General features: G+C 41.7%; 2 protein-coding genes across 3 annotated transcripts in view; one reads left to right on the top strand and one right to left on the bottom strand.

Moving 5' to 3' along the window:
- Nucleotides 1-1665, bottom strand: part of ADK (adenosine kinase) — a 608024-nt gene extending 606359 nt beyond the window's left edge. The window contains exon 1 of the mRNA XM_043984755.1: nucleotides 1471-1665. Coding sequence (XP_043840690.1) covers nucleotides 1471-1535 — 65 coding nt within the window. The 5' untranslated portion in view covers nucleotides 1536-1665. The remainder of the gene's footprint in view (nucleotides 1-1470) is intronic.
- A 296-nt stretch (nucleotides 1666-1961) lies between these two features.
- AP3M1 (adaptor related protein complex 3 subunit mu 1) lies at nucleotides 1962-22090 on the top strand. 2 transcript variants are annotated; one of them, XM_043984753.1, is made up of 9 exons: nucleotides 1962-2097; nucleotides 9175-9450; nucleotides 10162-10333; nucleotides 15083-15220; nucleotides 15924-16009; nucleotides 16443-16576; nucleotides 17397-17604; nucleotides 19363-19507; nucleotides 19997-22090. In XM_043984753.1, the coding sequence occupies exons 2-9, from the start codon at nucleotides 9178-9180 to the stop codon at nucleotides 20095-20097; spliced, it is 1257 nt and encodes a 418-aa protein (XP_043840688.1). In that variant the 5' UTR covers nucleotides 1962-2097; nucleotides 9175-9177; the 3' UTR covers nucleotides 20098-22090. The 2 variants fall into 2 exon arrangements, with proteins under 2 accessions (XP_043840688.1, XP_043840689.1); XM_043984754.1 differs by lacking the exon at nucleotides 1962-2097 and adding an exon at nucleotides 2121-2234.

The following is a 22090-nucleotide window of genomic DNA, read 5'->3' as shown; positions in this document are numbered from 1 at the left end:
TAATCGAAAATATTAAATGCACACCGCAGAAGGCCTTAATACTGTAAAGATCCATAAGAAGTCACCTAGTCCACACCTCCTCATTTTGAGGAACAGGAAATTGTGACCAGAAAGATTAAAAAACACTGCAGAACTAAGATTCTAATTCGGGAGACCCGAATAACTCTGTGCTCAAGAGGAAGGTTCAGTGCTCTTTTCCAATGACCCTATACTGAATCAGTCAATGAATATTCATTAAGCACCTCCAATGGGCCCAAGCGCTAAGTTTTCAAAATCACCCTCACAGCCTACAAAAATCAAATCATTTAACATTGCCCCTCCTTCTTTGGCTCAAGTGGTTAGAGGGCCGGGCCTGGAGTCAGGGAGACTCATCTTCCTGAATTCAAATCTAGCCTCAGACACGGGCTGTGCGACCCAGAACAAGTCACTGCCTCAGCTTCCTCATGGATAAAATTGAGCCGGAGAAGGAAATGGCAAACCAATCCGGCATCTTTGCCAAGAAAACTCCAAATGGGGTCACAAAGATTTGGACATGACTGAAACGACTGAACGATTACAATTGTAAGGCATATGGTTTCCAAGTGCTTTGGCATTTTTCTCGTTGGACCCTCACCTCTTGAGAGGGAAGCAGGCTGCATTCCCATCTGGGGTCTACTGAAGCTCAGAAAAATTAATCGACTTGCCAAAATCACGATGCTTAGCACGGACTTAGAACACGCTTGTGAAGTGCACTCTTTGCTTGGAAACATATTTCAGCCCAGAAGTTTGCCAGTTCAGAGTTTTGCCTGAGGGACAATGGGTGGCTAAATGGATGACGAGCATAGAGGTGAGTGGTGGTGAGGGGGGTCTGTAAAGTCTCCTCTCATTCATTCATTCATATATATGCATGTACACGTATGTACAGGCCTTGAAGAGTGGATAATTCTTAATAGTCAGGCGGGCCTGTTTTTAGCTCCAAGTCACTGCCCCGGTGCACAGGGAGCTCGACGTGGAGAAGCCTTAGGATCCAAACATCCCGTTTATTGTTGAAGAGCGTGTGAATAACTAACTTTCTTTTCGCAAAGACCATGATTACATGGGAGACAAGTGTAGCACTACAGCGACTTGCGGCCGAACAGAAATGAACTTTGCTCCGCACGCTCCCCTCGACTCTGCCCCAAGGCACCCGAGCGCGGGCCGGGGTCTGCACAGACGCCGACCTTCACTACGCGCGGACCGTCCTCTGGCTCTTCTGCGTCCCCGTCCCGTTCCCCCGGGGTCCCAGAACCAGCGGATCTCCCGCGGAGTTCAGGGGTGCCGGGCCCGGACTGGACGCTGTGCGGGGGCGCCCACGTGGGGCCGGGCCTGGCCCCCTCCCCTCGGACGGCCGCGCTGATTGGCTCGGAGCCGGCCGGGGCCTCGCTGGGCCGGCCCGCGGCCCGGCTCATCCCGGCCCCCACGTGCCAGCCCTCCCTGCCCGGCTGCGCTCACCTCAGCTGAGGCATCGCCTCCACCTTCGGCTTTTTAGCCTGAGGCTCTTCGTCCGCCGCTGCCATCTTCGCGCTCACTCCTGGTCTCCCGCGCCCCTCGCCACAGAAGCGTCCCACCTCCCCGAGGCCACGCCCAAGTCACGCCCCTTTCTCCCTCCTCCCCCGGCCTTCCCGCGGGCCGGCCCAGGGTGCCCTCTTCTCGGTCTAGCCCGGAGCGTGAGCCCCTCCCTTCCCAGCCCCGCGGCGCTGGCCCCGCCCCCAGGTCAGGAGGCCTCCCGGGCCGTCTTGGCCCCGCCCCCCATAAGCGGGGCCTTGGCTGGAGAGGGGCAGGAACACTGAGACCGGCAGCCTATGGCGCCTGAACGCAGGGAGTCATGCGGACTCTGGTCCCTAAGCCTCTGCCTCGGGATGGGGCCCACCCTAGGCCCTCGGAGACCTTTGCTCTGCTCAGGCATCCAGTACAGGAGGTGATCCGAGCGCGGCGGCGCTGAAGCCCTCCCTCAGGCAGTGAACAGGACACCCCGGGCCGTGAGGTCCCCGCTGCCGCCGCCGCAGCAGCAGCCTCAGAGCCGGCGGCCTCCTTCCGGAACGGGTCCGGCGCTGAGCTCGGGCCGCCCGGGTCCTCGGGGTAAGTGAAGCAGCTCGGGCCAGGGCTCGCGGTAGCGGGGCCGGGGGCGGCGCCCCTTCCTCCGACTCCCTCATCAGCGCCTCCGGGGAAGGGCGGGGCGGCTCCTGCGGGACCGGGAAGGGCCGCGCCCCGGGAAGGTGAGGAGAGAGGTCTCGAAGGCTGTGGACGTGGCTACCTCCTCCCGGCCAGCGCCGGGGCTCCGGCCGATCGACGCGGCCTCCGGGCCCGCCCGGCCAGGGGACGTGCTTCCCGCGACCTCTGTGCCTCAATGAGCCAACCTGCAAGCGCCTATTAAGCGCCAACTGCATACCGGGCGCGGTTCCTGGGGCACCAGAACGGTTCGGAAGTCAGGCTGGCAATGGGGGACTATGTTGACAGCTCTTCTCGCCCTTATCATTATCGCCGCATTTATACGGGGCTTTACAGAGCAACAACCCCGGGTGATGGATGCTGTTATATTCCTCATTTTACAAACGAGGAAGCTGGGAGGTTCGGGGATTGCTCGGAGTCACGGGAGGATTAGAACTCAAGGCCAGTGCCAGCGTTCTCTCCCCTGCGCCGCCTCTTGCCTTAGAGGGGTGGGATCCGAAGGTCTTGTAGTCTGGGGACTTCGAGGGGAAGCTCCAGAGGAGCCCTTAATTTGTGCTTCTCTGTGTATCCCCAGCCAGGGTTCTCAGTGATGTCCGTCTCATCCCTTTGGCTCCAGCTAAGGGCTCTTTCCACTGCCCCATGCTAAGTCGAGTCATTCTCGAGTCCCCTTGAAATCATGTAAAACCCCTACATACACCTTACATTTTTTTCAGCGTTTTACAGTTTCAGAAGCAGCACGTTAATTATATTGTTGGATGGGGGGGGGGGGGTTGGGGCCGAATTTCCATTTTATAGAGATGCTGAGGCTCAGAGAATCTTAAGTGATTTGCCCAAAATCACAGAGCTTAGCTGGTACTGGTGCATGCTTGCTCGATGTTATGCCAATACTTGTACTACGCTTAGAAGCAGGTTCTCCACAGAGTAAGCCCGTGACAAATGCTTGACCGACTAACAGGGTTGTCCGTACTCCAAGAAAATGGATGCCAGCCGTGGAAGTACTTGGGGTCCTGGGGATGGCAGGGTGACATGTGAAGCATGATCTGGAAGTGACTAGATGTAGCCTGGGTTCCAGCAAAGCAGCCCAGCTCCAGGGCAGAGTGCCTGGGGGGGGGGGGTAGGATGAGCAGAGGAATGTAGTGCCTGCTCCTCATGGGGAGAATGAGGGCATCCCCAGGGGACTTGGCAACCTGCCCTTACAGGTAAGCTTTCCTTAGATGCTTGGATGGATATGAAAACCTGAACTATTGCAATACTGGCCTTTAGATCTTTACTTTTCCTTCCCAAGACCTAAAATAGGACTGCCGGAATGCACTCTTCTGCTCAAAAATCTTCCTGGGAAGGAAAATTCAGTCTCTCCCACTTCCGAGGCCCCCCCACACACACACACAACGGACAATTCTGACACCCAGCATCATCGACACACACATATCCAAAGGCACCTGCACTGTTAGAACGAAGTACCTTTGTTTAGGCACCAGAAAAGTTCTTCCCCACTTCCCAAGTTGAATTCTCACCCATCTTTTAAAAGCCTATCAAAAACATTTTGTTCTCAAACATTACATGCAGTTATTACATAATTATCTATTATGATAGTTTTACAAAATATTTTTATATATTTTAACATATAAAGTACTAGAAGTATTTTTTATGTCTGCTTTACAAATGAGGAGACTGAGGCTCAGACAAGTGACTTCTCATACATCTGAGTTCAGCATTCTTTCTACTCTACTGTATGGCCTATTCTGTCTGTCTGTTACTCTTTTATCCCCTTGACTATAAACTCCTTGCAGGCCAGGCTTTGTCTTTATCTAAAGTTTATATCTTCCTATTGAGTACATAGTGCTCTGCACTCAAGTTCTTAAAATGCTGTGTTTTTTTGTAGTATTAGGCAGGATATGCTAGGTGCCCTGTATGCAGTGTGAATGAACCCTGTTAAATGATTCAGAGGGAGCCTTTGAAGTATGGGTAGTTTTGTAAGAGGAGGGAACTATTCTTGAATGGAGACAGGGGAAAACAAGGTTGTGCTAGTAGTTCTTTTTGGAGGAGTGATCAGAGTAGAAATTGGAAAGGTAAGATCACAGGAATGTTTCATGTTAGAAGGTCGCACTAATGAGTGTCAGAAATAAAAATCAAACCCAGGTCTTCCAAATCCAGTGTTTTTATCTACTACCCCAATGCTACAGTTCCAGCATGGGACAGCATGCTGTATAACTTGCTCGGGATCATGTAGGTGGTAGATGACAGGGCTGATATTTAAGTCCAGGTCTTCTGACTCTATATCTAGTGAACTTGAACTTTATTTTATGGGCACTGAGTAGCCATTGAAGTGATGTGACTACAGTTGTGTTTGGGAAGATGGACCTGGTCTGTATGAAGACTGCATGTTTGGAAACTAAGTGGGAGGCTAATGCCTTGAACTGAAAAGTGGCGGCAGTTGGAATAGAAAAGAGATAAGTGACATTGCAAGAGGATTTTTAAAAATCTTCCTTTATATTGATATTCTGTTTTAACAGAGTAAAGAAAGAGGCACAAAGAGAAATACATACACCTAAAAGGTTCAGTAAAGCAACACCAAAATAACAATCATACATCTTTGTAATTTGCCACTTGTGAAAAGAAAGGAAGACTTTAATAAATAGTATCAGCATTGTCCCTTGTTTGAGTTTTGTTGCTATTTTTCATTCATATGGTTCTAGTCAATGTATATATTTCTTTGGGTATGCTTTTTTTAAACTCTCATTTATCTGAATCTTAAATACCTCGAAATTCTTCATATTTATCTCTCACAGCACAATTATGTGTCATGTCATCTTGTTCACTATCTTTAATGACTAAACTCTCCTTTGCCACAAGATTATTGTACAGTTTCTAATTTATAAGTGTCCACTATTCGATTTCCCCCCCATAGGATCTGGATGATCCAGATCTTAAAGTTAATAAGGGACAGAGTTTGAATCCAAATTCAAGTTCTGTGATTCCAAGTTCAACATTATTTCAAAGGATAAAAATTGCAAGTACCCCATCAAGTTCATATAACTTTTATGAACTGTTAACAGAAATTGTTTGTGAACCTTGGCTAAAATTGGTTTTTAAACTCTAGAACACCAAAATTGTGAGCTCCTATTTGCGATACTGTAAAATATAAAACAGAACTTTGGAAAGTTAATCTACTGGAGAGCATGTGAGGGAAAGAATCCGTAGAGAGAATTAGGGAAAATCTGGTGAATTGATAATCTGAACATTTTTCCTTCTGGAGTGGGATATTCAGTATCACTTAATGTGAGAGATAACTGCCTGGAAGAAGGAGTGGAAAATGTAGATTTCACCTTTCTAGACAGATGAGGACCTGCTGATTCTATTAAGTGATACCAACTCAGTACTTCAAAAATCCTGTTTTTGTGATGTGGTTACTCCTATTTACCAACACAAATTGTAAGCCCTCACCCATCTTCATATACCATATACCATCTTCATATGTTTCTGTAGCTGAAAAAAAGGTATCACCTACCAGCCTTCTTGAGGTGATCCACTCCAGACTTGGCTAAGTTCACCTTCAGATGGACATTGTTAAGCCCCAAACCTTTCCAGCCTGGTAAGACCTCCCGAAGTTTGTGCCCTGTTACCATAGCACGCAAGAGCCCAGACTTACCTCTACACCATGACATGGTATCAGCATAGGCTCTGAGGAGCCTAGTTCTCCACAGAATTATTTCATTGATTATTTTCACCAGAAAAATCAGCTGAGTGAAAAATAGCCAGTTACCATAGATACTCTTCACTGTGGCCATTTCACTTTAAGATTTACAGCAATCTATCTTACAGATGTTCAGGTGGTTTGGAACATAACCTCTGGTGTTTGTTAGGTTTTTTATACATTCTCCAGTGGGAATTATACTTGCAAAATCTGACATGGTATATCTGCTTAACCACTCAACATAAACCAAACTGTGGTCTTCAGATGGATCCATGCTTCTTTTACCACAGTGTGCACTAAAGAAACTCTGGAGTTTCTCAGTTTAGGGTCAGAGCTCTATCGTCTCTCTTACTTTAATCTTGTAGTGAAAGGATTCCTTCCTGGGAAATCTTCCTAACATAAAAGCTGTTTTTATTGGCAGTTATTCAGGGTCTTTGCAGAGTACAATACAGCCAAACAGTCCAGATTTATCACTGTTATCCTTAGTAGTAAGTTTAAAGCATCATTCTTATGATTCTCAACCATGTTTAGGATAAAAGCCAAATCTGAACTTCTTTGACCTTCAGGAGGGTTTATTTTTTCCAGCCACATTAGGACCAAGGAAGCTAGAACAACATGCTTCAGTATTCAACATGATTGGGGGTGGGCTGGGGGGGGGGGGAGGAAGGTTCCTTTAGGGCAGAGGTTCTTGACCTGGGTTCTGTTGATAGGATCCATTTAATATAGATTTCATGAAGCCCATTAATATGGATGGGGGGAAGGCCCTACTTACTTATTTTCATTATCCTACAACTGAAATTGAGCTTTTCCTTCCACTAAAAAAAAATTCTGAGAAGAATTACATAGGTGTCAGCGGACTGCCAAAGGGGTCTGTGATACAGAGATGATTTAAGAATCTTTGCTCTGGAATCACTCATTCCTTGTGTACTAGTGAACACGAGAGTTCTGTATCTGCCTTTCCCTTCCTCTCACTACATGACTAGTGAGTGCATATCTTCTTCTGGTCACATGTCTCTTAAATGATATTATTATGCCACTTCTTATGTATATTTCTTTATAGCTAGTATGCCACAGCCCATCTACACCCACTTCTCCATCGCATCTCCGAGTGAACCCTAATTTTGACTTCATATACAGTATCCTATGCTTTGTAGGCATATGACATCACTTGGATGTTGGTGGTAAAATGATCAGGCTGTAACACAAGCAAGTACTATAAAAAACACAATAATAATAACAAACCAAACAATATGAAATTATAGATTAGAACAAACTTGGTCCCAACCCCAGAGAAAAGATGAGAAAGCATTCCTTCCCTTCTTGGGAGAGATGGGAGGAGATTTGGATATGGAACACTTCATATAATGTTGAACTTGGTTCATTTAATGATTAGCTTTGTTGAGTTGTTTTTATTTCTCTTTCTTATTGTTTATTATTATAAGAGGTAGCCCCAGAGTAGAGGGTAGAGTGGTAGGTGGGAATGTAGCTGATTTAAGAACAAAAGATGCCAATTGAGCATCTTTTTTATCTTGTACCGTACTTTTAATGACTCCAGAGGGCCCAGAGACAATCTAGTCTATTCTCTTTCTCCATTTTTTAAGGCCAAGTTCATTGTCCATTTTAATACATATTGATAGACCAGTTCATTTTGTCTGAATGTGCTATTGCATGTCAATAGTGTCAGTCTGAGGGGCAGCTAGGTGGCGCAGTGGATAGAGCACCGGCCCTGGAGTCAGGAGGACCGGAGTTCAAATGTGGCCTCAGACCCTTGACGCTTACTAGCTGTGTGATCCTGGGCAAGTCACTTAACCCCAATTGCCTCACCAAAAAAAAAATAGTGTCAGTCTGAACAAGAGACATTCTACATCCACTTGATTTTTCCTGGTGCATGTTCTAGCTATACTCTTTTTGAGTGATTATGGTTTGAAAATGCTCTGCATTTTTCTAGGTCTTCATTGAATCTACCAAGTATAATCTGCTATAAGGAATATCTAGAGGGCCTCACTTTTTATAGAGAATTTCTCTTCCACTTGGACTCTGCTGGCAAATATCATTTGCAAGTTCATGTCTGTTTTGTGCCTGACTTGATATGATGAATAATGAATGAGTTGTCAAAGTAATCTCCTATGACATCTTTGAAGTAATCTTGTATGGTTTTAAAATATACAGGGGGTGAATTATTTTGGGCCTCTGTTTTTTTTTTTTTCTAAAATGAGAAATTTAGACAAGAGGTCTTCCAAACTCCTTTCTAGCTTGATTCTATGATTTAGCATGTGTTACATCAAAAGATTTTATAAAATTTATCATTTAAATGTATCTTTCATCAAGAATATTTGTTTTAAAGAAACAAAAAGCAGAAATAATCATCAACCAAGGTTTTCCACAAAGAAAAAAATATGAACCATAAATTTTTTGATAGAAACTCTTGACTAATTAGTTTCTGCATTAAGCCTATGTATTCCAGAGCCACTCTAGTATTTTGACACCCAAACAGAAATGTGAGACTCTATCTGAAAGCAAGCCTAAGAGACAAACCTTCTGACTGGATCAAGTGGAAAATTTTAGCAGGTAGCTGATGTTAATCTCTTCCATTCTACAGGCTTTGATGAAGCCATTGTTCTTAATGGCTAAGCCCTCTAAACTATTAGTTGCTATTATACATATGTATTAACATCTCATGGTCACTGAAGCTGTAATTGTCATTGTACTGTTAAGTGTTACTTGATAACTATTCAAAATATGCTAGGCCATATTGTGAATGGAAAGTGAATAGAAATAGCCTAGAATCAGAAGGTTCATGTTCTAACTCTGACATAAACTCTGTGACCCTGAGCAAGTTAATTAATGACTCAGTGCCACCAGAAAAGTCTGCCAACCTTCACTGGTAGAAGGAATTTTCACAGGGAGTTCCCTATCAGTGAAATCATGAATAAGGACCAACAAAAATGAAGTAGTATTGTTTAAACGAAACAAAATTTATGTGAACAACTTTATTCTACTTACCGAGGCCTCAGGGTTAGGCTAGATCTATAATGTCCCTCCTGGTGCTAAATATTTTGTGATTTAACATTCAGTAATGCTCAGCTAAATGACTGGACTGTTGTCCCATTCCTAAGACCTTCCTGAGAAACCTGCATTATATTTCATGTGATTTCCTAGGTAGATAATGTCCCATAAAATAACTGGACAAGATAAGGGTCTGTATAATAATGGGATTTTTCAGCTAGAAAAAAGAAAGTAAACCCTCAGTAAATTTCATTTGATGAAAAGAGTTTTAAACCTTCCTCCCCCAGAACATGATCCACAGTCTGTTCCTCATAAACTGTTCCGGGGACATCTTCCTGGAGAAGCATTGGAAGAGTGTCGTGAGCCAGTCTGTCTGTGACTATTTTTTTGAAGCCCAGGAAAAAGCTGCTGATGTTGAGAATGTGCCACCTGTCATCTCAACACCTCACCACTACCTCATCAGCATCTACAGGGACAAACTCTTCTTTGTATCCGTCATACAGACTGAGGTGCCACCACTCTTTGTCATCGAGTTTCTACATCGAGTTGCAGACACTTTTCAGGTTGGTTATTGATCATTTCTGTCCTAAATTGCTATAGTGAGGATTTTATAGACGCGGGCTATACAGACAGCTAAGTATTGGTAATGTTCCTCAGTTATTAAGCTTCTGCTCTAGAGTCTTGTTTAACCTTTATTTATACCTTCTGTTAGAGACTTAGTGAGCAATAAACCCAGGAGGGCTTGCATTCCAACCCAGTCATCTAAAATTTTTGTGATTTAGGCAACTTTCTAAAGTTCTAAGTTGACAGAGAAGATGCGAACCTGTACTGGTAGCCAAGGTTCTCACCAAGAGCTCCATACACCAATGGAATCACAGGTCAAGGCCCTATCCCTCTTGTCTATTAAAGAGTCCAGCAAATAAGGCTGCTTATACATGCGCTTCTTTTATGTGCACCCCTCCCCCCCAAAAAAATAACCCTTAGCATGAATATTGTTTATATATGAGCCTTTACTTATATATAAAATATAACTTGAATATAGTTTGTGAGGTTTAATGGAAATTAATTGTCTTAACTCATCTGGAAAATACGACAAAAATTTTACTTGTGATGAGAACAGTACATAGAATCATAACTAAAGGCGTTTCATCTGTCTTGTATTTTATTACATTCCTCAGAAAGGGATTTGTGTTCATTAAAGTAAGCTTATCTATTAGAAGTAAAATGAATTTGTTTTCCTTCTTACATTATTGTCTACATTTTAATTTTATTAGGACTATTTTGGGGAGTGTTCAGAGGCTGCAATTAAAGATAATGTGGTCATAGTGTATGAGCTCTTGGAAGAAATGTTAGACAATGGATTTCCTCTGGCGACTGAATCCAACATCTTGAAAGAACTGATTAAACCACCCACAATTCTTCGCTCTGTTGTCAATTCTATTACAGGTATGTTAAAGTACTCTACTAAAAGGTATATAATGAAAAAATTCTACAATATAAAGAAACATAGAACAGTATTAAAGATATATATATATATATATATATATATATATATTTTTTTTTAAGCTAAATATATTTTGACCAAAATACTGGTCCTATATACGCAATAGCAGAGGTAGATATCTTTTTAGGAATATTGTGTTGTATTGAATGAAATTAATTCAATTCAGCATCCTTATACCTTGTATAAGGAGCTTACTTTCATACTGACCAAATATTTTTGGTGTTTCTTTTTAAAAGTTTCTGTAAAATTGGATGTTATCCATCCTAGTCTCTTCCAACATTACAGCACTAATTACTATTGGCACCATATTGTAGTCCTTAGATAGGCAGTTCATTAAAGTCCATCAAAAGTAAAATTCATTTGTTCTCCTTCATATGCTATTATATAAATTTATTAGAACTATTATGGGAGAACTTCAGAGAGTGCATTTAAGGATGATGTAGGTCATAGTATGCGACTTTGGGGGGGACAGGGCAATGAGGGTTAAGTGACTTGCTCAGGGTCACACAGCTAGTAAGTGTCAGGTGTCTGACACAGAATTTGAAGTCAGGTCCTCCTGAATCATGGGCTGGTGCTTTATCTACTTTGTCATCTAGTTGCCCCTTATAGTATGTGACTTCTTAGAAGAAATATTAGATAATGTATTTCCACCTAGGTAGCACAGTGGTTAGAACTCTGGACCTGGAGTCAGGAAGACCTGAGTTCAAAACTACCCAGGGCAAGTCATTTAACCTCTATCTGCCTTAGTTTCCTCAACTGTAAAGTGGGGATAATAAAAGCAAGCACCTTCCTCTCAGGGTGGTTGTGAAGATCAAATGAAATAATATTTATAAAGCTCTTTGCACAGTGCCTGTCACATAGTAGGCTCTTAATATTTTCTTCTTTCATTTGTATAAAAAGTAGACATCCTAATCTCATGGCACCATATTAAATACTCACTACACTAGAATACTTAATGAGCCTATCTATAATATACTAGTATGCTATAGTTAATACAGTGTTTTATCCTTGCAAAAGTTATAGTAAGAAATAAATAGGAACCTTGTTCCATTCCTGAGACCCTAATCATGTTAGAAGCTTTTATATCTGATTAGTTTAACTCTTGTATGTAGGCAAAGGTAGTTACATTCATTTGGAAATGTTTTCACAAAAGGGTTTTGAAACCTAGATACCTCTACAAGGATTTCATCAAGCAGCATATGTCATACTGAATATGCTAGACCACTGTGAAAGCACTTTTTGAAAAAGTATTCTTGGTACCTTGGGCTAAAATTATTGTTATTTTTAAAAGTCTTGGCCTGATCAGTCAGTAAATATTTATTAATAACCCGCTATGTTCAAAGCACTGTATTTGGGTCAGAGTTTTAAGGTGTGATCTCTTACACAGAGGAGTTTAAAATCTAATAAGGAAGACATAAACATGTTAAAAATGAATTAGCAACATGAGATTTTTTTTTTAAACTCAAAATTGCAATAGGATGGATAAGTGAATGAAAAAGCATTTATTTACTGCTAAGCCTTAACATAGTACTTGAATACATATTCATAAGTATATGCATATGTATGATGTAGATAGACACAATCACAAAAAGGAGCTTATGTTCTGATAATGTAAAAATGGCTTAGGGAAAAAAATGTCTCCAGTTCCCTCTGTTTCTCATTTTCACTACTTGACCAGGGGGCAGCTAGGTGACGCAGTGGATAAAGCACTGGCCGTGGATTCAGGAGGACCTGAGTTCAAATGTGGCCTCAGATACTTGACACTTACTAGCTGCATGACCCTGGGCAAGTCACTTAACCCTCATTGCCCCACAAAAAAAAAAAAAAGACATTCACTACATGACCAGGCTATCTCCTTTTCCTAGCATAACATCACTTGTTGACATGGAGCATATGTATTGATTAGTAAATCCGATAGCCAGCTTAAGACCCACGGTGGATATTTCCATTGTCCTTTGTATTATTTAAAATGTTGATTATTCTGAGATTTTGCTGTTTATTTTTATAGCATCACAAATTGACATTAAAGGTGTACATTTGTAGTGAGGCACAGTGGACAGAGCACCCAGGCAGGGTGCTAAGTTCAAATCTCCTCAGACACTTACTAACTGTGTGACCTTGGGCAAGTCACTTACCTATGTTTGCCTCAGTTTCCTCATATGTAAAATAAGCTGGAGAAGGAAATGGCAAACCACTTCAGTATCTTTGCCAAGAAAACCCCAGATACAATGAAACAACTAAACAACAAACAACTTGGTAGTATGAACACCATGGGAATCATTAAAAGAGGTGTGTGTCTGCGTCTGTGTGGGTAGTATCCCATATTGTAATCCAGTATCATTTCTTCCAGGCTTAGTTCATTATCCATCTGTAGCACTTACCTAAGATACATGTATTGATAAACGGACTGAGTACACTGTGTCCAGCTGCATGTCACAGTCTGAACAGCATGAGTTTTCATCTTTGTTTCTCAAATGTAGACAGAGTAGTATCTTTTGCTTCATTTTCACTGTGGAGTCTTTGGAGGGTTCTGAATTCTCAGTGTAATTACTATGTCTTTGGCAAATAGGAGCATTTAGAGACCCTCACCACCAGAAGGAAATCCTTGTTTTGTTTGAACCATATGTAGGATCTTCTCCATGACCTTGGGGAATACTGGTGTCCCATTTCCTTCTCTGGCACCTCCCATGAGCTCTGTACTCAGAGGAGAGCTGAGCAGAGTTGGCAATGTCCTCATCATAGGGTCTGCAGTAATGTGGAAGGTCCCATAAGCTAGACCTTGTCTGAGGAGACCCTTCTTCACAGTGGCACTTTGCTCTTTGGGGTCATTCTTTTTAAAAACCAATTACAAACAATTTTACTTGTCATTGTGTGACTTTAAAGATTTAGTGATTCTCTATCGAAAATGGCCTTCATAAGCCAGTCCCTTCTCTCCTGGCTTTCCTGCAGAATACTTACTCCTCATGATGGTGCACAGAAGTATACATGTGAGTCAGTAATTGTGGGTTATGTTAATGTGTACAAAATAAATGCAGTTTTTAAAAAGTATAAACCAAGTGATCCCAAACACCTTTGACATCAATTGAAAGGAAAAGCACATGTTAATAAATAGTGTATTTCGAGGATCTGTGGTTTTATGTTGGATACTTCTGCCAGTGTAGATCATAATATCTTTACAGTTCAGTAAATACTATTCAGGAGATGTTAAGGACAAAAAAAAAATCCCCATATCATCCTGCATCTAACCTGACAATGAGCTTCTCTGAACTTAGCTGGGCTGGTCTTCAGACAATAAGCATACAGTCCAAAGTCACACTTGGAGTCTTTCCACTCTGGTAAACCCTTTCAGAGCTTGTGATCTCCTGGCATAGCCTTAGAGAAGCCAGCATCACCTTCAAATCTCAGTGTGTGCCACACCACGAATAAAAAAACGACACTTCACAGAGGTAGACTTATTCTAAGAATAGGATAAATAATGTCTCTTCTCCCATATAAAGTTGTCAATCCCTGGCCAAAGGCAGCAGAAACCCTTTGGAATTTTTTTTTTTTTTAGTTCAGAAACATTTCTCAATCAGAGTAGTGTTCTGGCAATAGGATGAGATGCCTTGGGGAGATTGAAGGCCAGTTATCAGTTATGAAGCAGAAGTCTTGGTCTTGATGTGAGGAGTTGATAATGGCCTGAAGAGGGGTAAGGGTAGAAGAAAAGGGAAGAAAAGGAATGGACACAAGAGAAGGAATGTTGAAATTCCTTGTTCAGTATGAGGCCAAGAAAAACTTCAGTAACAAATTACAGATGGTTACATGTTGGTCCTTGGATGTTGCTTGTTTCCAAATGACTGAACAGTAAGTAGTTCCTATCTGGAGAGTATGTGTTCTGATATTTGGGTTTACGTTCATTATTAAACCTTTCATAATATTCCCCACTTCTAGCTTGGCTGACTGAAGTTAGGTTGGATATGAGCTAGCTAGCTTAATTAGCTTTAGCTGCAGTTTACAACTCCCAAATACACATAAAAACAGCACTGATCAAGAAACTACAAATTGGCATAACAAAAAAAGAAAAATGTACTTCAGACTCCAAGTCATCTAGTGATTAAATTTCACATTGCCAGTAACAGCAACAGCGCTTCAAACTATCAGGATTGTTGTTGTGATTCAGTCATGTCCAACTCTTCATGAGCCCATCTGGGGTTCTCATGGCAAAGTTACTGGAGTGATTTCTTTGTCATTTCACCCAGCTCGTTTTACAGATGAGGAAAGTGAGGCAAACAGGGTTCAGTGACTAATCACACAACTAATTTTGTTTAGCTCCAGGAATCAGATTAGGGTTACTGTTAAACTCAGGAAGGAGGAGATATAAAGTAAAGGCATACAATCTTGTTTGGCAGAGGGCAGAGGATCACATGACCTCTTTCTGCTCTCTCAAAATCGGATCCATGTTATAGATGTTTTCTTTTTTTTCCTTCTTTTTTTTTTTACTTTATCAATCAATCAATATTTATTTATGGATGTTTTCAACAATCATTCCAAAAACTCCCCTCATTTTTTCCCTAGCTCATGAGGCCACACACACACGGATTAAATGCTGAAGTATATGTTCTGTTAATAGTTTATTGTAAAGTAAAGTGGAAGAAGGTTTTTCTGCTGACAGTTCTGTGCAGGTACTTTTAACCTTCTCCCCTGATTTCCAGGCAGTAGTAACGTTGGAGACACGCTCCCCACAGGGCAGCTTTCCAACATCCCATGGCGTCGTGCAGGTGTGAAATACACAAACAATGAAGCTTATTTTGATGTGATTGAAGAAATAGATGCAATTATAGACAAATCAGGTAAGTGCCTCTGAACTTAATTAGAAGGAAAATAAAGCAATCGATATAAGTGGAATGCAGAATTGGGATGCCCCAGGCTATCTGGTAAAAGGCATTGATCCTATTCTAATGATTTTTAAAAATCCATTCTTATTTTATTAGAATTCTACTTTAATTTTAGTGAATCATTAGTTAAAAGCTATTGAGAATGAGTAATTTAGTATCTACCTTACGCTTTTTTAGCTTTAATATGACCCTGTCCCTCTCTATTCTCCCAAGTGTTCCCTGAGGTCTTTCTTCTCCATTTCTCAGACTTGTTTTTTTAAGGGCTACTTGTTACGATACCTTCATACTTCATGACCATTGGCTTCATGAGGTGATAGTATAACCCATCCTATGAAGAGATTGGTTCTGAAGATGATTTGTAACCCCCATGTAGAACAGCCCTATACAATTATGGTGGAATAAAATGATAAGTATGATATTCCTCAGAAACATTTGCTTCCAAGACAAAGTTGGGAAGAGGCCATGGCATTCAGGAAGCTGAAGCCATGTGATGGATCTTCTTTTCATTGATCTGGTTATTGAGGTGTAAAGTTTTCATTGAGCCTGTCACCCATAGGGTATCTCCAGTTACTGTAGATACAGTAATGTCCCCCGGATGGACCCAGATTCAAAGGATCTTAGTAAAACTGTGCTGTTTAGTCTGTTTCCCTTGCTTTAGGTTCCACAGTCTTTGCAGAAATTCAGGGGGTCATTGATGCTTGCATTAAGCTTTCTGGAATGCCTGATCTCTCCCTTTCCTTCATGGTAAGTTTTATTTTCCTTATCCAAAGTCTTGTGTCCTTGGCAAGCAATCCTAATGTACCCAGATTGACGTGTGAAATAGGAAATATTGAGAGTGGTTCCCAGGTCCTGGCAGCAGTAATTACAAATGGCATCTCACTGAAATAATTCTGGAGCAGCTCCTCAGAAAGTAGTTACCTGCCTGGTTACTGGCCTTCAAGAAAAAGGTTCTGAGAATCTTAGACATAATTGAAGTTGGCTATGGAGCCCCACAGGATTTTTTTAAGTGTCATTTTCACTATGTAATAATGATTTAGCTTTACTACTCATTAAAGATGCTTGACATTTTGAATTACTTAGAACCACTTAATTTTTCTCACTTCTCCCTAAAATTCATCCTTATATTTTCATCTATAGGAATTAATGGATATAAAATATCTTTCTGTTTTTCTTGTAGAACCCAAGGCTTCTAGATGATGTCAGCTTCCACCCCTGCATTCGTTTCAAACGCTGGGAGTCAGAAAGAGTCCTGTCATTTATTCCTCCAGATGGAAACTTCCGACTCATTTCCTACCGTGTCAGCTCACAAAAGTATGTTGTTTTAACAGGGACTTTATGCGTACTAATCTGCCTGGGTTGAACTCATTTTTGTTTCAATCTGCTGGTTGATATTTTGTGTTAAAAGATTCCTTTCACTCATGCACTATGAGGAAGCAAGCAGCAAGACTTGGGAAAAGTCAGAAAGATTAGTTTTTATCAAGAGCAAAACCAAGGGAAAATAAGGCTTTCAAAAAGTCTGTACATGGGCATTAATATTTCTAATTGTATAACAGGCAGAGGAGATCTTGAGAGTCTTCCCTTGGTCCCTTAGCATCCTTTCCCATTGCAGGCTAACAGCAGCTTGGATTCCCTGAAGTGTCCCCAAAAAGACTCTGGTGAACAAACTTCCCAATATTTCCCCCTGTGCTAAGTTTGAGATGAAATATTTTGAAATAAGGTTCTGGGTAGTTCGTTAGTTCAGGGATTCCTCCCCTGAAAGTAGCAGAAGATAAATGAGAAACATCAGGACAGAACTTGCTAACAGGGACTTGCCTGTTATGTGAGGGGAGAGCTTTTACATTTAGAATTCTAAGGCCTGACTGTGGAATCAACATGTCCTTGAACTGGATGGGGATGGGTGCATTGTCCCAAGTTACTGGGTTTGTTCTTGACTCTTATTTCCCAATATGGTCCCCAGCACTGCAGTACAAGAGCAGCTGCCATTCAAACTACCCCATTTCATAGATGAGGAAGTCGAAGTTCTGGGAGTTAAAGTCCTACAGTGGGTAGCAGAGGAAGATATCTTGGGTATGTGTTCATGTGATCACATAATCCCTCTTCCCCTACTCTTCCCCACCCTTCCCACCTCTAGTTTAGTGGCAATTCCAGTGTATGTGAAACACAACATCAGCTTTAAGGAGAACAGCTCTTGTGGCAGATTTGATATTACAATCGGACCAAAGCAGAATATGGGGAAGACCATTGAAGGCATCACAGTGACTGTGCACATGCCCAAAGTCGTCTTGAACATGAACTTAACTCCTACCCAAGGCAGCTACACATTTGATCCAGTCACCAAGGTAAGGTGCTTCTCTATAATTCATCCATAGTCATGAATGATTAGGCACCAAGATGTTTCCCATGGCAGCATCTTCTTCCAACCTAAATTTCTCATTCATTGAGTTCTTTGGCCTCTGTGTAAGCTGAGAATGCTGCTGCCCACAGAAGCTTCTGTGGGGAAAAAAGGTGCTTATCGGACTGAACTATTTGAGGGACCTGAGGGGAATCCATGCTTTGTCTATTCTTTGGGCTATTTTTGCTTGAAATTGTGACCATTTTCAAAGTAGCTAACATCTACTAATCTGATTATGGGCTTATAACAAAAACTATTTACAGAAAGGAGAGAAAACCTTGGTCATTAGCAAGATTCAACTTGAACTTTATTCCTTTACTACTTGTTTTGGTTTTTTTTTTAAGTGAGGCAATTGGGATTAAGTGACTTGCCCAGGGCCACACAGCTAGTAAGTGTTAAGTGTCTGAGGCTGGATTTGAACTCAGGTACTCCTGACTCCAGGGCCAGTGCTCTATCCACTGCACCACCTAGCTGCCCCCCTTTACTACTTGTTGATGAAAACTGCCTTAGTAAATGCAAAGGAGAAACAGGAATGTGACTATGTTGGGGGGTTTTTTGTTTGTTTTTCTTTTTTCTTTTGGGTGGGGCAATGAGGGTTGAGTGACTCACCCAGGGTCACACAGCTAGTAAGTGTCAAGTGTCTGAGGCTGGATTTGAACTCAGGTCCTCCTGAATCCAGGGCTGGTGCTTTATCCACTGCGCCACCTAGCTGCCCCAAAGAAGGTTGTACTTGGTGTTTTGTTTTGTTTTGTTTTTTCCAGGCAGTGAGAGTTAAGTGACTTGCCCAGGGTCACACAGCTAGTGACTATGTCTTCTTTCAGGAGATTTATTACAAATCCAGTTTTTCACTAAATGAAACTCTAACTATAACAGTTATCATAGCCTAGAAATACAAATGTGTCAGTTTCCAGAAAGCTATAAGGAAGCATGTTATTCCTCCTTTAAGGCCAGAGTTCACATTGTGCCAAGCACCTACTTGGCAGAAAGAGGAAAGGGGGGCAGGGTGCAGTGTGGAAGCAGAGAGGAAATGAAGAGCAGAAGAAATGGCAGAGGTACGGCTGAGCCTTATGGAGGTAAAGCTGGTCCTTAGACAAAATACCTGTACTTAAAACCATTTGACTCCCCAGATTTCCAGCATTCACTAGATTAAAATAATAGACATGAAAGCCACACTGTTAAGATGTAAAAGTACTGTGTAAATATACAACCCTGGTGGGGAGCACAACAGCTTCATTTTCACAATACTTCATTACAGTCATTTCTATCAGTTGCCACAGAGTATACTTTTCTTCCCCTCTGAGATATGAAGCCCCTTATTGTAGAAATGTGGTTTTCGTATGAGTAACAGGGAATATAAAAATGATTCATTGCCTCATGTTATTTATGAGGAGTCTGGTGCATTTCAATAGTTTCGTCACTGAGCTGCCAGACTTGAAGATAGGAATGATGTAGGAAGGCTTTAAAGATCACATCTGCCAATTCCCTCATTGTACAGATGAACAAAGTAGCCCACAACCCCCAACATTTGTTTCAGGTCTAGCTGCTTGTGACAGAGCCAGGTCTAGAATCCAGGTTTCCATCCCCTGCATTGTACTTCAGGGAGCATGTACCCTTATACAAAGGAGGTTTCTGGCATTATTACTCTGACTTGGGAATATCTCTGACTGATGCATGGCTATTGTACTTTGGTGTTTTTTTAAACAAGGTGTTAACATGGGATGTTGGGAAAATCACCCCCCAGAAGCTTCCAAGTCTTAAAGGATTGGTGAATTTACAGTCCGGAGCCCCCAAACCAGAAGAAAATCCAAGCCTCAACATTCAATTCAAGATTCAGCAACTTGCCATTTCAGGTCAGGGTCAAGTTGTCCTGTGTCTTGGGGAAGGTGAGAGATGCTAAGCTCAGTTATCAATGGCTGAGATGGCTTTCTCCAGAATGTGTCACACTTCAATTTTTCTTTAAGTTAAACTGTATACTGTAATTTTTTAGGTACCACAAATAAGTAACAACACCGCTATTAGCAACTTAGTTTTTCTTTGGAGGACTATCACAATAATTGACCTGTCCATGTTGCTCAAGCACCTAAAAGCAGAATATGTAACAAATAAGCAAAGAATATATTTCTGAAAACCCTATTTACTTTGTGAGTGAATAGCAAATGCCCAGCTGAGGCTGCATCATCTCTGAGGGGCTGGCGGGGTGGGGGAACACCTAGGGTGCAGTTTATTTAAACCTATAAAAACTGCTTTTTTTGGTATTTATTCCATGTTGCACATTTATGAAGAGGGAATGTTGACATGATAGTCACTCTCTTTCCGTTCCCTTCTTCCTCTTCACACAGGCTTGAAAGTAAATCGCCTTGACATGTATGGAGAGAAATATAAGCCATTTAAAGGAGTCAAATACATCACGAAAGCTGGAAAATTCCAAGTGAGGACATGAGAAGAGGCCATAAATCCCATAAGATCAGTGTCTGTTTTCCAAGTGTCATTACAATCTGCTGCTTAGTGACTTAGGTTGCTGTTAGGTACCAAGTGGGTGGGAAATACTCATTATTTACAGCATTTGTGTAGAGCGCCTTCTCTAAAAAGGTAGCTTAGTGGTTGGAATAGATTTCTTAAACAGCTTTAAGCTAAGGAACTCTTTTCTAATAACTTAGCTTATTTTTAAACTTGTCATTAAGAAATGTTTCGGAGCCAACAAGCAAACAGCGCTTGTTTGCACAGGCACAGAATGGTTTGGAGGCTGCACTCAGCAGAGCCAAGGCAGGCGGGCGATCATCCTCAGACCTCCCTGACTTCTGGCCCTGACCTTGGCCTGCAGGAGGCATGAGGATCCCAGGGCAATGGCTGGACTCTGTTGTCATATGATAGCTGTAGCCAAATGTTGTCCTCACTGATCTTGATCATCCCAAATCAGTCTTCTCCCTCCCCAAACAGTTTACAGCAGACTGCCTCTTCAAGTGTTTGCCTTACTCAGCTTTTCACTTGTGCCATTAAGCAAGCATGGTAGCAAAGCCCCTTCCCATACAACCCTGGGGGGAAGCACGACAGCTTCATTTTCACAATACTGGGTTTTGTATTTTTATAAAGGACATTTTTACGTAAAGCTCAGACTTTGATTTACAGGGACCTTGCTGCAGTAAATGCCACTGGAATTATGGGCCACAGATTCAGCTCTTAGCACAGTAGAAATCATTTGTATTAAAGGGGACAAATGCTTTAATGAGAATACAAGGGAATACTACTTAAAGCAAGCACAAGACTTCAAGCTTCTGAGCAAACTAATAACTAGAAACTAAATAGCAACAGAGAACTCAAATTGTAACATTTGTCACTCCTCATATTTCCTAAGTCTTATCAAAACAACCCTTGTGCCACAATTAACCTCGAATGCCTCATGTCCACCACATCAAGTTCTTCCCAGAAAAAATGGAAATTGTCATGGAAGAAGTTAAACTTCTTTTTTTATTTATTTAGCCGAACATTCAGCTGAGATTAAAAAGTCTTTTATATTACAGACATGAGTTGATGTGGTTGACATCTCAGGCTGCCAAAGGCCAAGTAGAGTTTTGTCTAACAATAAGGGTTTGAAAGACCCAACCATAGTGTTTTGTTTTATTAAATTTGAAGGAAGAGGAAGTTTCAGGGGCTGTGGTCTTATTGCTTGTTTTTCACATGTTGCCAGTCAAACTGTATAATCAGACTGCACCTCCCTCTGGATTCTTTCCTCTCTCAGCTTCCCAACTGTTTCCTTATCCCATCAGTAACAGTACTTTTGCCACTCAACATCTAGGGATAGGAGTTGACTCATGGAACTAACTTGGTTAACTAACTAACTTTACGGTGACACATAGCTATTTCATCTCATCCTTGGGGTCCTCTGAGGACAAGTACATTCATATTTCCAACCTGACTTTCAACCCAAAAGTAGGATAGCTAGCTAGAAAAGGGAGTGGCACCATAGATGCTAGTTCAGACTTATTACATCTTTATATTTAAATTTCTAAGGTGATCACAATACTGCCAAATCATAATTATCTGCTTGCCATGTCTAAGATTACCTCAATTCAATTGCCTCTTCCAGCTTCTCTGTCCAGTCATCCCTCAAACCTCTTTTCATCCTTTGTCAGAGTCCCATAATTGGACTCCTTTCTTCCATGGGAATCCTTCCTAATTAGTTTTCATCTTCTCTAACTTGGAACTAGGCATTTTTCTTTCTGTGGCATCTCTTCTATAGAATCCCATGATATGCAAGCAGTTTCCTTGCTTCTAGAAGTTCCTTCTGCCAAACCTTTCCCTGGTGGACTCTTTTGTTTTATTTAATTATTGTACTGTTTGGTAGAACTGGAGAAACTCTTCAGGTGGGGGATCTGATTCCTACATACCTTGCCAGCACTGGCTGCACTATTAATAAAGAGACGAAAGCAACAAGA

Source organism: Dromiciops gliroides, chromosome 2 (assembly GCF_019393635.1).
Source record: "Dromiciops gliroides isolate mDroGli1 chromosome 2, mDroGli1.pri, whole genome shotgun sequence".
NCBI classification, from domain to species: domain Eukaryota; kingdom Metazoa; phylum Chordata; class Mammalia; order Microbiotheria; family Microbiotheriidae; genus Dromiciops; species Dromiciops gliroides.
This window is presented reverse-complemented; position numbering and strand designations above follow the sequence as displayed.

Excerpts from the sequence above, each read along its gene's own strand:
- AP3M1 (XM_043984753.1), top strand. The coding sequence starts at position 9,178 with ATGATCCACAGTCTGTTCCTCATAAACTGTTCCGGGGACATCTTCCTG. Across the intron at positions 15,221-15,923 it reads TGCAATTATAGACAAATCAG|GTTCCACAGTCTTTGCAGAA; the intron begins GTAAGTGCCTCT and ends CCCTTGCTTTAG. Across the intron at positions 17,605-19,362 it reads CATTTGATCCAGTCACCAAG|GTGTTAACATGGGATGTTGG; the intron begins GTAAGGTGCTTC and ends TTTTTAAACAAG.